This window comes from Choristoneura fumiferana, chromosome 5 (assembly GCF_025370935.1).
Source record: "Choristoneura fumiferana chromosome 5, NRCan_CFum_1, whole genome shotgun sequence".
Taxonomy (NCBI): Eukaryota; Metazoa; Arthropoda; class Insecta; order Lepidoptera; family Tortricidae; genus Choristoneura; species Choristoneura fumiferana.
The window spans coordinates 8,705,613-8,722,808 of NC_133476.1; the positions used below are offsets into that span (position 1 = coordinate 8,705,613).

Sequence of the window (17,196 nt, forward strand, 5' to 3'; positions counted from 1 at the left end):
TCCACATAAAATAAAATAAGGTGATTAATAAAAAATTGAATTACACATAAAATAAAATAAGGTGATTAATAAAAAATAAAAATTGAATTACATCATAATCAGTCCCATTAAATCAATGTCCCAAACAATTCATTCTGGCTTGACAAAATATTCAGAGCAGCATCAATAAAGCTTATCCATTCACCATTTGAACATATGAGTGCGACTCGCGGTAGTTTCATTCTAAAAATCCATAATAACATTTAATAATCAGCAATTGTTTGTTTACATTCCAGCGATTGTTTGTAGGGCATTGCCTGACATTTTTACTTAACACCGTCCAAATTAAATGAATCCCCAGCCTAATTAGTATAATGACTTGTCACAGTTCCGGCCTAGCGCTCCCCGGCGTCCCTTCATAATATGACGTGACAGTGTGACTCCGCGGGAGTGTCCCCGCTATATCATTTCCTAAAATGAGGCTGTCGTGTCGAGGCCGCTTCCTGCCATTTTTGAGGGAATCTATTAGCGATACCGTTTACCTTTTACAAAGTGTTGCCAGTAATAATAAACGAGGCTAGTTTAATTGGTATTATGCACGCTTAGGTATACGGTAAAGCGATTCATCATCCGATTTGGTGAATAAAGCGCAGAAGAATTTAAATGATAGAGAAGGGGGTTTTCAGAAAAAAATGTACCCGTTTTTCCTTAATTTTCCATACAAAATTTATTAGTCACTTTTGTGATGATCCATACAACATGTATGGTTAACTGCGTTACAAAACTGACAATTAAAAGTGGGACACTTTTTTTACTAAATTATTGAATCAGGCGTTACTTTGCGGAGGTCCATATCAATGAACTAAAAGAATTCCTTACGCTTACGATAGTTAGCAAGCTTTTTCCAAAATATGCGTGTTCATGCAGTTCCTGACTGTAAGAACACAAAAAAATGTACCCGTTTTGCCATAATTTTCCACCACCACACTACAGTGACCTTTCGAACTCAACAGAGCTCATTTCAAAGTGACATTAAAAGTACACTTTTTTTACTGCTTAGATCGATAGTGCTCGTGATTCTGAGTAGAAATAACCCAAAATTTGATAGGTTTAAAGAGGGTACACTTTTTTCTGAAAATGCCCAGAAAGAGAAATAAAATCATGACGAATGATGACTAATGTCATAACTAAGAAAATGACACATCACTGGGAGCAATATTGTTAGAATCACATTATAATGCACATGTAGAAAAAAAATACACAGTTTAGTCTCGTCTATTTTGGAGTAGCTTCTAATGAAATATCTCGGGCAACTTCTAGTGTCATATATCTAAAAATATCTGCGTATTTGGACTTTTAACACATAAAGATGTCAAACTATATTACATTGTGACCACACCATCTGTATCTTCCATTGTTAACCTTTCCTTTTGTAACCAATGAAGTTCATAGCTTATTAGAACAGTATTTCAATTTACGTAATCCGCGAACAATTACTTTGTCATTGCTTGTTTAATTATTCAACAATGACAGACGATTAATACACCAGTCTTTGCCAAGAGAAGCTGCGTAAAATGTGAAATTCAGCTTCCAGTGCCGGGTCTCGTCATTTTGATTTATAACTGGGAAGCAAGCCGCTTGTCCGCGACGGCCGAATGAGTGAAATACCACGAATGAACGAACCGTTTTACAAATGCATTCAGTTTACGATATGGTATATTTGTGTGAAACCTGATACTCCTGTTATATTTCCAGTATTTATTTAAAACAGTACAGATCTAGTGAGTACCTAGTGTTTTCCCATTGTATATATATTTCGGAGATCTCGGAAATGGCTCCAACGATTTCGATGGAATTTGGTATGTAGGAGTTTTCGGGGATGAAAAATCGATCTAGCTTGGTCTTATCTCTGGGAAAACGCTTGGTACTGAGTTTTAGCCCGAGCGGAGCTCGGTCACCCAGATATTATCCTTTTATGTAACAGTCCCTTAGATTTTGTAAAGGAACAAGATCGAAAAAGAAACCACAGTGGTATTTTCTAATTTGTAACGGAAATAGTGTGGAAAAAGGTGAACTACTCGGTAGAGCCAACTGTGTTTTTTTTTGCATGATTAATTAATAAAGCGATCAAAGTGTGTCTCACACTCCAGTTATTTAAATAAGAACGATCACTTCTATTTCCTACCCAATATTGTTTTTATAACAGAATGGGTACCTACCCATCGAATAAACTATAATCTTACCAATAACATTTGCCGTGCTTAATACTCCGGCAGTTTTAACAATCTCCCCCTCGCTAGTCGAGGATGCACATTCGGAAACGCGTGCAGAATCCTGATCATGTTTGTATTACATAAAACAAATAGTTACCGTGCGAGGTGGGACAGATTCAGAGCGTAGGACTCCCTCCCTAGTGCCAGAGTGATTTGAGGCCACTAAATTGTCCTCTTCCTTGCCGAGCCGCTGTCGGATAATTGCCCGTATTCCTTCACACATAAGCCGCATAACCACTTGTTCCGACGCCCCGGGAAACAGGAATAGTTAAAGCAGCAGGACGAACAGATTGTTGTACTTAAAACATGCTTTTGTACTCGGTGGGTATTAAAATCGTTTGGGAACGATGGGAGGGATGCACGACATGAATGTTTTGGTGAATTTTTGAGGAATATTAAATGGAAATCTGAAAAATAATATTAATATGGTAGAACTAAAGTAATTAGATTTTTTTATTAAATCTGAGCGGGATGTGACCTACTCATACTCGTTAATGTACACGAATGTAGAACTCCATGCATCGGTTTAGCGTTACCTACCTACATTAAGATAAGTACGACTGAAGATTAATCTTAACGTCTGTGCTGATTTAACAATGGCTGTCGTTTTAGTAATTTTTTGCAATTTACTCTTATCTAACGCCAACATAAATATCATGCAACGCCTGCAAAATGGCATACTCCGAAACATTGCCAACGTTCCATGGTTCGTCACCAACCCAGAGATCCACGAGGCACTGGGGATGAATACGGTTAAGTTAAGAAGGAAATAAGCCTCCTGGCGGAGAATTATAAAAGTCGGTTGGAAAATCACCCGAACAATCTTGCAAATCAGCTGTCAAACATCAGCTATCGCAAACGACTGAAATGACACGCCATACAAAAAGAATGGCAGATTCACAAATGAGTGACTGCTCCCGCTGGGGAGCTTCCTCAACTCGACAAACACACTCAACAAATCCGCTTATGCCATGTCCAGGACTGATCGCTGATAATTATCATTACAAAGATACTCGTACCTATAATATAATAATATCGTGACCTTAACCGTTTTTCTTGTTCTTATTTTCCGAAATCGGTAATTAATGAACAAGCTGAATAATCAATCAAACCTCTATTATTTTCGTGTCATTCTAACAGCACTACGATATACAATGTAGTCGTTGACACCGTCCTAATTTTAGCTTCAACACAACTCAGCCTTCCGCTTTATTAGTTCCGTTGTTCCAGTGGCATTTGTATTGGTTAATTTAATTTTCATAAGTCTTTGATTGAGTTCTAATAACTTATATTTCTTGCACCTGTATGCCTCTTGTTCTCTAACATACATCGCAATCGCAATAACCAATTCTATTTATCATGCAGGTGGTATAAGAGGAAGGGAATACGATTTCGATTGCGGGCTTGTTATATGCCTACTTACTTTGCTCGTCGATAGTGCTTATGTCATGATGACTTAGCTTTATGTGTACTATACTTATAATATATTGAACAGTGGCTTCAAGTGAATCACGGGCCACAGATCCTACATACAATGATGGCATTCCATTAACTGTAAAAAGTTCAAAGAAAGGCCTTGAGTACATAAATGAACTAACAAAATTTCTTTGCTCACCCGCGACCTTATGATTGCTAAGTTTATGCAAGATATGCGTGTTCATGCAGTTCCGCCACCTCCACACTGTAAGAAAAGAACACACACAAATAACACAAACCCATCTATCACCAACCACCACACTACACTAACGCGTTTTGCCAAATATCTGTTAGAATCAAATCATTCTTTATATTAGGCTCGGATTCTTACGAAGTAATTAGATTTTACACTTTAAAGTTTATTCGAAGAAGCAATGTAAAGCAAAATGCTTTATATGTTTGTAGCGTGACAGGAACGTGACAGGCGACGTCAGTTGTGTTCTAGGATGGCGTACATTGATAGCAGTATTTAATTTGTATGAAAAAAAAAACGGAAAATCTAAAGACTCGATATCATTATTTTTAAAAGTCGCTGAACTAATGTTGTTCAGTTTGACGAGTACGATCTATGTTTTATTTGCTCGTATTAAATAAGCCACACCGGTATGACGATTAAAATTTATTAATATTTTGTGGTCAGTTTTGTTTTGTTTGAGAAAAATCATAGGTGGGTACTTAGGGAGTTACAGTGACAAATTAAAACGTTTGTTGTAGTTTGTTAGTCTAACACATGGGTACGGTTGTGTTGCTCTGAAGATGAGCTCTGGTTGATTACGAAACGCATCAGTGTAGTGTGGTGATGATAGTTGGGTTTGTGTGATTTCTGTGTGTTCTTACAGTGTGGAGGTGGAGGAACTGCATGAACACGCATATTTTGCATAAACTTAGCTATCATAAGGTCACGGGTGAGCAAACAAATTCTTTTAGTTTATTGATATGGACCTCCGCAAAGTAACGCCTGGTTCAATAAATAACTTGAGTACATAAATAAGTGTGGCACAGTACAGTAGAGGAGGTTTTAGAGATATTAACAAAGACGTCACACATTCAGTAGGGGGAGGGTAATTTGTCGATTTGTGACACTCAGACATTTAATCGAGATTTTTCAGTATTAAGTGTAACAAGTGAGGGGGAAGGGTTTAAAATGATCAAAATTGGTGTGACGTGATTTATGCATGGCCCCTTATTAATTTTCTACCTTTGTTTTCTTCTCAAGATTTACTCGAAATCATTTGTTTATATCGGCAAAACTCTGAAATTAATTAATTAATTTGTAATTTATTTGTGTCATTGTTTTTTTTTCAAATGTATTTCTATGTCTTTTGTCATAGTCAAGTAAAATACATAAGTAGGACGAAGGAGCTTTGCACAAATGTGACCTCACGTATATAGTAAATGACTCGGCCTCCCCTTAGTCACACCATTTGTATCATAATAATGTCCCCCTGAAATAATGTAAGTAGAGATAAGTTTCAACTTCTTACAAATAAGTTGTAATATGTTTTTAGAACGGCGCTATGATATCAGCGGTATAAAATATGGCCCGCTCTTCATACGAAATTACCGATTACTGCATACATTCTACGGCCAGATTTTTTGCCGCTGTGTATATTTTATTTTTCCCTGCAAAAAACATAACACAGTAAAGGATACATTTCGTAATGTGGGTCAACGGAATAAAATACATCCCTTGAATCAACAAAAAGTGCTAAAATTCGCTTGACGCGAACCCTTTTTAGCGAGGTCGGTCACGCCGCTGAATTAAGCAAGCTTTTTTTAGGGTTCCGGAGCCAAAATGGCAAAAATTGAAGCCTTATAGTTTCGCCATGTCTGTCTGTCTGTCCGTCTGTCGGTCTGTCTGTCTGTCTGTCTGTCCGTCCGCAGCTTTGCTTAGGGACTATCAATGCTAAGAAAGCTGTAATTTTGCTCGGATATATTATATATATAAACTATGCCGACAAAATGGTACAATAAAAAAATAAAAAAAATTTTTTTTAGGGAACCTTCCATAGACGTAAAGTGGGGGTGTTTTTTTTTCTCATCCAAACCTATAGTATGTAGTATCGTTGGATAGTTCTTTTAAAACCATTAGGGGTTTGCTAAGACGATTTTTCGATTCAGTGATTTGTTTGCGAAATATTCAACTTTAAAGTGCATATTTTTATTAAAATCGAGCGTCCCCCCCCTCTAAAATCTAAACCGGTGGGTGAAAAAATTTGAAAAAATTCAGGATGGTAGTAAGTATATTAAACTTACAAGGAAAACTATAACGGCTAAGTTTGCTTGAGAATTATTAGTAGTTTAAGAGTAAATAGCAACCTAAGGTATAGAATATACCTAAACTTGGAAGATTCCGTATAAAATACGAAATGCTTAGAAAAATATTACTTAATTTTTACGTAATGACTACAGAACCCTTTTTGGGCGTGCCCGACACGCTCTTGGCCAGTTTTTTCAAGAACTATTCACCTCACGTTCCGTTCCATTCGACACTGGTTGAAGTGTCCTGGCCTCATTTCTGGCGCTCACTTGTGTATCTTGTCTATGGTCCTCCACACAGGTTTTATGCAACGCAAACTTTTTAATTGTAAATCGTGAATAAATAACTGGCAAGGAGGCCATTAAGAATAGATAAAAAAATAGAAGAACCAAACAGAGATGCCTACCGGGTATTTCCTGCAATAGGGAGAGGAGAATACATTTAAATAAACTTGTGATGAAATTTCATTTTTGACACAAGTAAATTCAATAATTCGTCTTTTGCCGAGTTAAATATTGTTTGTCATCAAAGTTTTTCTACTTATAATATCAAATTTAATTTAGGTCAAACAAAATTTACTTGTAGTATTTAAAGAAAAACTTGTATTATTTATTAAACCACTGCAGTGGATTATGTCCATGAAATTTGTTTACGGATTCAAGTTTTTAAAGCATCACTCACTCCTTAAATACACATTTTACATAATGGTAGAGCCAATTCAATTCAAAAGGAAAACGTGGCTTCATCAAAATGGCAGAGTCATTTTAGGATGAAACATTTGCGATGGTAGCTCTTATAGAGTAATGTAAAAACTTAATAATGTTTTTTTACGCAAATGTATATAGTATATACCTTGACAGATATCACCACAAAACGACTCTACAAACTGAAAAACTAACTCCAGAACTCACGTTTCAAAAGTACGTGGGAACTAAAGTTCCGCGTATGTAAGTCTGAGTGCGTCTTAGCTTCTAGCATGCCCTTAGGTAATAAGCTCTCAACAGTAGGTACTATGCTCTCCAGGGTGAGGGGACACATTTGAATATGCTTCTGTTTTGGTTATTACAGGTTTCTGTTACCCTCTATAAACTGTAAAAGGTCACTCCTTTATCACGAAAATTACTAGTGCTTAAGATATATAAAGCTTAAGTGAAACCCTATATTTTGACGTTCATTTAATGTTCGGTATTTAATTATCAACCCTTCAGGTCATTTATTTAAAAGTTTCTTTGCTAATTTAAAAAAAGTCCATTCATTTTGTCCGTGTTTTATCCACAGCAAATAAAAGCTCTATTAGAATTAAAAGTCTCCAAATTATTGGAACAAAATCTTTAGCGTCTTTAACAAGCTTAGCGAGTCATTATTTTCTCGTAACATGAAACTGAACAAAGGGTCCGACTCCAACAATATGTAAAGCGTAAACAAATCCCTTTGCGAGCACAAAGACACTGACAAATAGCGTAAATTCGTCCGTAATGCCGTAAACTTCAGGATTTCTTTTCAGATATTTATGAAGTCTGTTATTCCGAGGGTTAACATCTTGAAGTATAAATTTAACATGTTTACAATTTTTCCTTCGTATTTTATCGGAAAAGTTCGTAATTATCGTGCTGTCTCCATTACTTTCAGTACCCAATAGTACCCATCGTACATAATAAAGTTCAATTCTCAGAAGTCATTTATTAAAAAAAAGTGAACCCATGGTGGCCTAGTGGTTTGACCTATGGCGTCTGAACCAGAGGATCGTGGGTTCAAATCCGGATCGCACCTCTGAGTTTTTGAAATTCATGTGTGAAATTAGATTTTTAATTTACAACAAGCTTTACTTGGAAGGAAAACATCGTGAGGAAACCGGTACAAATCTACGAAGCAATTAAATGGTGTGTGTGTGTGTGTGAAGTGCCCAATCCGCACTGTAAAGTGCTCTTATTCTGGGCCTGTGGCTAGCAATGGGACGTATACGGTCCGGCATGATGATGATAACTTGTGTTTAAATAGAGGTACTTCTACGAAAACAGATTATAAGAGACACTTTCACTTAATATTGTTATAGTTTGGATATCACTCCACCCAAGAGGCGACCCTGTAGGCTATTCAAAGCTGTTGACCCATTAATTTCTTTCTCGAGTCTCCCACTTATCTGCCTCTAGCACTCGTGTTTACTTACTTACCTTCTCGAGTTAACCTAAGCTTAGAAATATGCAGGCTTTGTCCGATAAACGTTATATATTACCTTCTTCGACTACTCTATGTAGGGTTTTAAACAAAAAACTGGCCAAGAGCGTGTCGGACACGCCCGAAATAGGGTTACGAAAAAATTAAGTAATATTTTTTTCAAAGGATTTCGTATTTTGTATGGAATATTCCAAGTTTAGGTATATTTTATACCTTAAGCTGCTATTTACTCTTAAACTACTAATAATTCTCAAGAAAACTTAACCGTTATAGTTTTCCTTGTAAGTTTGATATACTTACTACCATCCTGTTTTTTTTCAAATTTTTCCACCCACCGGTTTACTTTTTAGAGGGGGCGGGGACGCTCGATTTTAATAAAAATTATCACTTTAAAGTTGACTATTTTGCAAACAAATCACTGAATCGAAAAAATCATTTTAACAACCCAATAATGGTTTAAAAACACCTATCCAACGATATCCCACACTACAAGATTGGATGAGAAAAAAAAACACCCCCATTCTACGCCCATGGGAGGTAGTTACTCTAAAAAAAATTTATTTTTATTTTTTATTGTACCATTTTGTCGGCATACTTTACATGTATATTCGTGCAAAATTACAGCTTTCTAGCATTGATAGTCCCTGAGCAAAGCCGCGGACGGACAGACAGACAGACGTGGCGAAACTATAAGGGATTTTTATATCCCCAGACAGGGTTCGAATCCACACGTCCTGTGACTTTTCGCGGAGGTGTAACAACTGGGCTGCTGGGGATGGGAATCCACTCACCAACCTAAAATGCATATGCATAAGCGGCTTGTGGTATCATCATAATACGTAGTATCTCTTATTAGTCTGTGGAACTACCATAAGTCTCCGTTTCCACCTGAGATGTACGGGCATGTGTTGCGAGGAACAGTGGCGTAGCTAGGCGTGGGCGGAGTGGGCCTCCGCTCACGGCCTCGCACTTAAAAGGGCCCCACGAGGCCTCTTTAAATGCGATGCGACCATAGAAAAGGGGCCCCGCTGATACGACTTCGCCCACGTCTACATTCGTCCACGCTACGCCACTGGCGAGGAATGTGTTTTTCATGAACCAATAGAAACGCTCCAATTACCTATCTTCGCACAGAACAGCTCTAGTGGTATGTAAATGAAGCATTTCTATTGGTTGATGAAAAACACATTCCTGGCACCGCAACACATCCTCGCACGTCTCTGGTGGAAAGGAAATGCAGCCTAAGTCACGACTCATCATGTCAGCCGAAAGACGTCCACTGCTGGACAGGCCTCCCCAAGGCTCTCCACTCAGACCGGTCTTGTGCTTTCCGCATCCACCGCGATCCCGCGATCTTAACCAGGTCGTCGCTCCATCTTGTTGGAGGCCTACCGACAGCTCGTCTCCCGGTCCGCGGACGCCATTCGAGAACCTTTTGACCCCATCGGCCATCAGTCCTGCCAGCAATGTGCCCCGCCCACTGCCACTTTAGTTTCGCAATTCTTCGGGCTATGTCGGTAACCTTAGTTCTACTGCGCTCTACACGACTAAGTACTACAAAATAATTCATTTGGAACGCGTACAGAGCGTATTGCTAATGAAAACATAATGTCTCATGTAGGCTTGCCGCTGAGTGTGGCCATTTTCGCTTCTTTCGGCACATTTTTTTTGTTTCTTTTTACTCGAACTTAATAATATTATGTAAGATTATGTAAGGTTGTCCTTTACGAGTATTGTTTTAAATTTTATTGTATAAGTATTTCTTTTTATGCCAATTTTTTTACCAAATATATTAATTTTTTATACTTTATAATTTTTTAATTCATGTGGAGGATTTCCCATTTATAACTATATACTTATAATTACTAAATTTTTGTTAAAAAATCTAAATTAAGTAATAAAATAATAATAAATAACACTAAAAAAACAGTTATACAATAAGAAAAAATCCAAATGTTAAAAAAAAAAAAAAAAAAAAGAAAGAATAAATTATCTATCTATTTTATAATTAATTACTTTTATTCTTAATATATCATTCTAGGGTAGTTTGAAGAAGGTACATGAAGGTACATGAAGGTACATTTAAAACGAAAGACTAGGCCAAGAGTTGTGTAGTTGAAATCGGCGCCAATTCCAGTGGATTGCAATTTCCGAATTGCTGCGCTAGCGAAACGTTCTGCTGGTTAAATTTTAATTAAATCTCCCACAACTGTTAAGATTTATTAGCCAGAAGTTTGGGAAAACTTTGAAATAGTGGTATTTACTTTAGGAATTAGTGGTTTGAAATTGATTTATTAATTGGTGGTGTTAAATGCAAGATCGTCTATCTTCTATCTATTTATTAAACGACTTCAAAAAAAGGAGGAGGTTCTACTCGTATGTTCCAATGTTTGTATTTTTTTCTTTTTTTATGTATGTTCACCGATTACTCAGTCAATTGAGGACCGATTTTCAAAATTCTTTTTTTATTCGAAAGAATAGGTACTCTTCTGAAGTGGCCCCATTGTCACCAAGTCAAGATCTGATGATGGGATCCTAGGGAAATCGAGGGCAAACCTCAAAATTTATTGCCACACCAATGACGATTTTGGCATTTTTAGCATTAAGACAAGCATTTACATTCAGAAAGTATCACTTGGTAAACTGGACCTGATGAAGAAGACCGTAGATGACCATTGGAACTCGTCAAAGCTAAGTAATGCTCGCGCGTCTATAAACGATCATGATTAATATACCTAGATAAGCGACTAGGAGAAGAAGCTTAATGATTCTTTCGAACTGATCTGATGCTGAAGCCGGAAGGTAGGCAGCGGAACTTTGTTATAAAACAACGTAACTAAGCCGTGTTTGGGCTTAATGGAATCGTTGTGAGATGTACTTTGGCTACAAATCACTAAAAAAGTAAAACCAGGTGTATTGCAGATGCGTTGCCAACCTAGAGGTCTAAAATGGAATACCTCAAGTGCCAGTAATTTCACCGGCTGTCTTACTCCCCACGCCGAAACACAACAGTGCAAGCACTGCTGCTTCACGGCAGGATTAGCGAGCAAGATGGAGGTAGCAATCCGGGCGGGCCTTGCACAAGCGCCTTACCACCTGCAAAAACAACTTCTTCGTGCACCCATACAACTTGTTCGTCTTCTTCGTGCCTCCATAGACTCAAGTCTATGGAGGCATAACATCCGCCTGGAGAGAAATTTCTCTTGTGGTACCATCAGCCAAATATGTGGTCTACCACCCTAAAGTTGATAATCGTTTGCATGTCATAAGACAATAATGCCAATAGATGTGTCTGTCAACTTGAAAGTTCGACTTCAGCGACATATTCATTTGATAGGAACTTGTTTAAAAATTGATAGACCACTTATTTGGCTGATGGTACCTACAAAAGGGTGTCTTAGAAAGTCATACAATCGATTTTCGACAATTTTTTCGTTTCATCTACCATCTACCTTGGCTATTTTTTTATATCTTTATTTTACTCCCGAATAGATGTGAACGCCATTTTGAAAAATAACAATAGTAGGTAGTTACCAACTTTTTACGACCAAGAAGTTCTGAAATGGTCCACGCTGTAAAAGAATTATTCTCTTTTGGTGATTACTGAAAAAATAAGTGTACGGGGATTATACTTATTGCTCTTATATCTCTTTTGTAATGTTAGGAAGTAGGTAACTTTACTATGTTAGCCTTTTTCTACACCATTAAATCTAAAGGATACGAGTAAAAGAGCACAAATTGATATTTACTAGGGTAGTTCTCGCCACTTCTGGTTTATAGCTTAACTCTGTTTGTTCTCGCTTTATTGCCAGCTTAGTTCTATTAAAATACTTGAAAATTTCATGGTGCATACCTCTTAAGTAAAATTCACTGAGAGAAAATATTTTATGTGTGTAAAGGGGATTAGTTTTAAGGTAAATGTCCGAATGCTCGACACGCTAATTCTCAATAGATGACACCCTACTGTCACCTCTATTGCTTATGATATAAAATTAAAGATTGAGACAGTGACAAACACGCATACTTTTACCTTAAATCTCGAGTTAAACGGGCGCTTTCAAAAAAACATGTACCTTTTCTTTCAAAATGTATTTAATTTTTTCATGCAAATTTTATGAGTCAGTTTTGTGACGACCATACCTACTGAGTGTATGAAAAAAACGTCACAAAACTGTCATTTTTGATTAGGGTATTTTTAAACGATCGGAATCGATTGTGCTTTTGATTCTGAGTAGGAAATACCATATTTTTTTCAAAATAGAAAAAAAAGACTTTTTGTGAAAATTCCCAAACAAACCTTTAACTGGCACAAAACCAGATAGAAAGGCCGAAAATATTCTAGCAATAGCGTCACCAATAGTTAAGACTCTAATGTCTGGTACAAAGTAGATTCACGGCAGATGAATGTAAACGAGAAGTCTGTAATTGGGTGTCGGTTGCACGCGACGCGTGTGAAATTTAAATAAACCTGACAGCTCCTGAACTCTCACTGTTTGCCCTTATTAATGCTACTCGTAGTCTGATGTGTGCTGTTTTCTGATCAGATTAGCATTTTCAAATCCCGTGGTTCCGCGTAAAAATAAATGTTACGATTGTGATTCTTTATTGACATGCACCGGCCTGAGCAAACAAGATTTTTACTGAGTGGGAAAGTTGGCATGGGTATTTTGAATTGTTAGAATCATTGTCAACACAAAAGTACCTTCTCTGTACATTAACGAAAATATGAATTTGTATTAAAATTAATCAATAGGTATGCCGACACTTCATGAGCTCCTCCATTTTTATTTAACTTGCACTCCAATTTTGTTTTAAAGTAAGTAGGTGCAGTTGCGATAACACGACCGTATTATTAACCCGTCGAGCGATTTAGGCACACACGTGTGTGCCTAAGGAAACCTGTCCGAAAATGCGCTAGGTCCACTCAATGAGTGTGTCTATCGCAGTTCCGGACAAATTTCGCTAGGCGCTTTTTGCACCCCTAAATCGCTCGACGGGTTAATCGCGTCTGTGTACAAATATTTTTGAACACCTATATCCTCCTAACGCCCAAGTCAAATTTTTGATTTTTGAACATCAAACTTTATGTAATTTATGATAGAGCTTGATGTTCAAATTACAATAAGTCCTTTATAAAGAACTTTGGGCGTTAGGATATTAACTTCGCTGTTTATGATGACGACTGATAAAGTGTACAGTCAAGGTGTACGTTACCAAAACGTTAAAAAAATTTAAACATCTTTATGTCACTAATCATAAAGTCGATGTTTAAATCTATATGACGCTATGGCTGTACAGATATTTATGCCCTCGACTGTACCTTCATACGCGTCTTCCTATTAACCCATTAACGTATCAAGCTCATTGTTAAAAGATAAGCTAACTTTTCATTGTCAAATTAAACGTTTCAATGCCTTTCGATCGATCCTTATCGAAGCGTTCCCAGAGTTAGCTTAATTAACTTCACAATATCGACACACAACAACAACTTTAATCAATTTAGTAAATTGATTTCTGTTTAACGATAACTTGACCTTTCAGGTGCGTAATATGACCTGTTCAAATTGATTTCTGTGATATACGTTCGTGATTTGTATTTGGGTTCGTCTGTGGGACCCTTCCGTGTGTGACGTCAAGCGGATAGGAAACGTAATGGTAGGGTGCAGGACATTGGCCTCCCGTGCTTCCGACACAGACAAACATTCGCGCCATAATCGAGGTCATTTTAAAAGGGAGTCCGTTCCGACTGCGCACAGCTATTTATCGCAAATCAACAACTCTCATAAAACGAACACAACTCAAATTCATTCAGAGTACGGAACGCGCAAAGTTGTTATAAGAAAACTTAATAAACAACTAAATCGTTTCCAGGTCCCGTGCTCCGGAGCTAATCCCGAAAGTTGACATCTTATTGGAAAACTTGGGAATTGTGTGAACTTCGAGTGTTGTGAGTCGCTGTGTTAGCGTTCTATTCCTCCGGTGTTCGGGGGCTAACGAGGGGTCTTAAAAGAAGCCAAAGTGTCTCCTATAAAGTTGTCTGCGATGGACAGCAACTCGGTGTCACCGATGCCGGAGCTTGCACCGATTGCGGAGTTCGACAAGTCACCACCGTCGCCGCCGAACGAAGAAGTGCCAATGGATGATCTACCTCCGCCTCCCGCCACCATCTCGGGCCAGACTGATGGGAAGAAGCTGAAAATGTAAGTACATTATTATTTTTTGGAACAATACTCGTATATTAAGCCGTTAAAACCTGGTTGTTTGACCTATGGCCTCTCGGGAGGGTCGTGTCGTGTGTTGAAATCTGGACTCTAACTTAAGAGTTTATCGGAATTGATGTGTGAAAATTTCCATGACATTTTCGATGAAGAACGGATGCATACACCTGCGAAGCAATTCAATGGTGTTGTATAGTTCTCAGTTCTCACTGGACCTGCGTGGGAATTACGGCACAGATCATTTCGAGAGGAATGTACCAGCAATGTGACCTATGTTATGTAGCCCGAAGACGATAATGATGATTGATAAGTTTGGTAGCAAATATGTTTACAGGTGTCTAGCAAAAATTGCACATTTTATCGAAATATATCCAACATTTGATTGATTTACTAATCATCTCTTAAATGAGTAAAGCCCTTTTATGTAGCATGTAGTTAAAAGTGTCCATACAAACTAGTAATGTCCCTTATTCTTAAAACGTCCTAAGTTTCATATCGGTTCTGTACCTACATTATCATGCTGTGTTATGAACCTGGCTGACACACTGGACACCTTTGAATTCCTACAAGTACCTACCTATCACCCAAGCAAAGGAAGAGCGGGACGTCCGAACACATTCACTGTAAGCCTAAAGGGAGGCCCCGGAAACTTTCAACCTACTTGTTAACCTCCTAAGTCCCCGCTTTTCTTGATTGTAAATAAATTTCAAATTCTTGCATTAAAAATTTGACGCCGGGTATCCACTATAAATAAAACAGTAAGTGTATATTATTGAAGTTTGAAAGTCCAACAGACATTGATTTGACTTGATTAGGTACAGGTGATGACATTAGATTAGTCATCTTGAAGCTCCCTTTTGTGTACAGTCACCAGCATTAATATCTGCCACAGCGGAGTGAGCAAAAATATCTGACACGTCCTTCCGGCCCTAGAAATGGAGTCTTGTCAGATATTTATGCACGCTTGTTGTGACTGTACACTCGGGTCGGAAGTGAACAAAGTTCGTAAGCCTTACTCGGAACGGAACATTGAATAATTGAAAAGGTTTTCGTTACCCACTTCCAAGCCTACTATAGACGGTCCTTAAATTAGTAGGGCACTAACTCAATTTCTTGCTCATTGAAATGAATATCGGCTGAAGCAAGACTTTAGCTAAATGGAAGGTAAACCTAATCAATTTTTATACATGCTAAGTAAACTCGCATATATTTAGTTTTAGTCGGTATACTTATAAAGCAAAATTAAGTTTGGTAATCTCAGGTATTTCTTATGGTAAAAAAAAAAATCAATTAAAGCATGATGACTACCAAAGCCGCTTTAAAAAAATCATCATCATCATCCCTGCCTATATACGTCCCACTGCTGTGCACAGGCCTCCTCTCAGAGTGAGAGGGCTTGGGCCGTAGTTCCCACGCGGGCCCAGTGCGGATTGCGAACTTTACACACACCATTAAATTGCTTCGCAGGTTTGTGCAGGTTTCCTCACGATGTTCTCCTTCAGCGTAAAGCTCGTGGTAAATTATGAAAGTAATTTCGCACGTGAATTTCGAAAAACTCTGAGGGGTGAGCTGGGGTTTGAACCCACGATGCTCTGCTTGAGATTCCTTAGTCCTTACCATCTATAGGACATTCATTAGACATTAGTAAAAACGGTTAAAAATCACGTTTGTTGTATTGGAGCTCGTGTTCAATATTTATTTTATTCTGTTTTTAGCATTTATTCTTATAACGGCTATAGTTAGGTATACATAATCTGTGAAAATTTCAACTGTCTAACTATCACGGTTCATGAGATACAGCCTGGTGACAGACGGACGGACGGACAGCGAAGTCATAGTAATAGGGTTTCCGTTTTTACCCTTTGGGTACGGAACCCTAAAATTTCCATCCGCCTTTAGATAATTATCAACACTTCCATACTTACTAACATTATAAATGCAACACAGTAACTCCGTCTGTCTGTTACCTCTTCATGCTTAAACCGATTTATATGATTTGATATGGAGTTTTGCGGTGAAGGAAAACATCGTGAGGAAACCTGCACAAACGTGCGAAGCAATTCAATGGTGCGTGTGAAGTTCCCAATCCGCACTGGGCCCGCGTGGGAACTACGGCCCATGCCCTCTTGTTCTGAGAGGAGGCCTGTTCCCAGCAGTGGGACGTATATAGGCTGGGATTGATTGATTGAATATGGAGATAGTCTGAAACCCTGGAATAAGAATAAAATATTTATTTCGCATAAAAGTAACAAGTACTTCAAGTACAAACATGGATGGACATAAAATAGTTTTTATCACGAAAAATTACATAATGAGAGTTTTCTCAGAGGCGAAATATCGCTAGATGGCGCTAGTATCGTGAGGTCCGTTTGACGTTTGCTCACGATTGGCTCATTTAGTTATTTAACCAATCACGAGCAAACGTCAAACGGACTCACGATACTAACGCTGTAACGAGGTGTGTAGAGGGTAAATCCGGATCTGAAGATTCAAAAGAGTCAGATCCTCAAGCGGATCCGAATCCCTTAATGACTCCTTTCAAATCTTATCGACTCCGGAGTTACTAACTCCGACCAAGTCCGGCCGGATCGAGCGGCTCGTGATCGCCGTCACACTCACTCGCTCCGCTTTCACTCTCGGCTCGGATCGGATCGGATCGGATCTTATTACGTTTGGTCGGGCGCTGAGTGAGTCGGTACGTAGACTCGGACGGACTACTCGCTCGGTTATATTGGAAAGAAATGAGATAGAATTTAAACACAATATAATATGACCGGAGCGGGCGACGCTTATTTTAACACTGTTTTCAAGCTTC

At 38.2% G+C, this 17,196-nt stretch overlaps 1 protein-coding gene across 2 annotated transcripts in view; it reads left to right on the forward strand.

Moving 5' to 3' along the window:
- The window catches only part of LOC141428051 (plasma membrane ascorbate-dependent reductase CYBRD1-like), a 93,055-nt gene that overhangs the window by 9,189 nt on the left and 66,670 nt on the right, over positions 1 to 17,196 (forward strand). For both annotated transcript variants that reach the window (XM_074087752.1, XM_074087751.1), the window contains exon 2: positions 14,035 to 14,363. In XM_074087752.1, coding sequence (XP_073943853.1) covers positions 14,206 to 14,363 — 158 coding nt within the window. In that variant the 5' untranslated portion in view covers positions 14,035 to 14,205. The remainder of the gene's footprint in view (positions 1 to 14,034; positions 14,364 to 17,196) is intronic.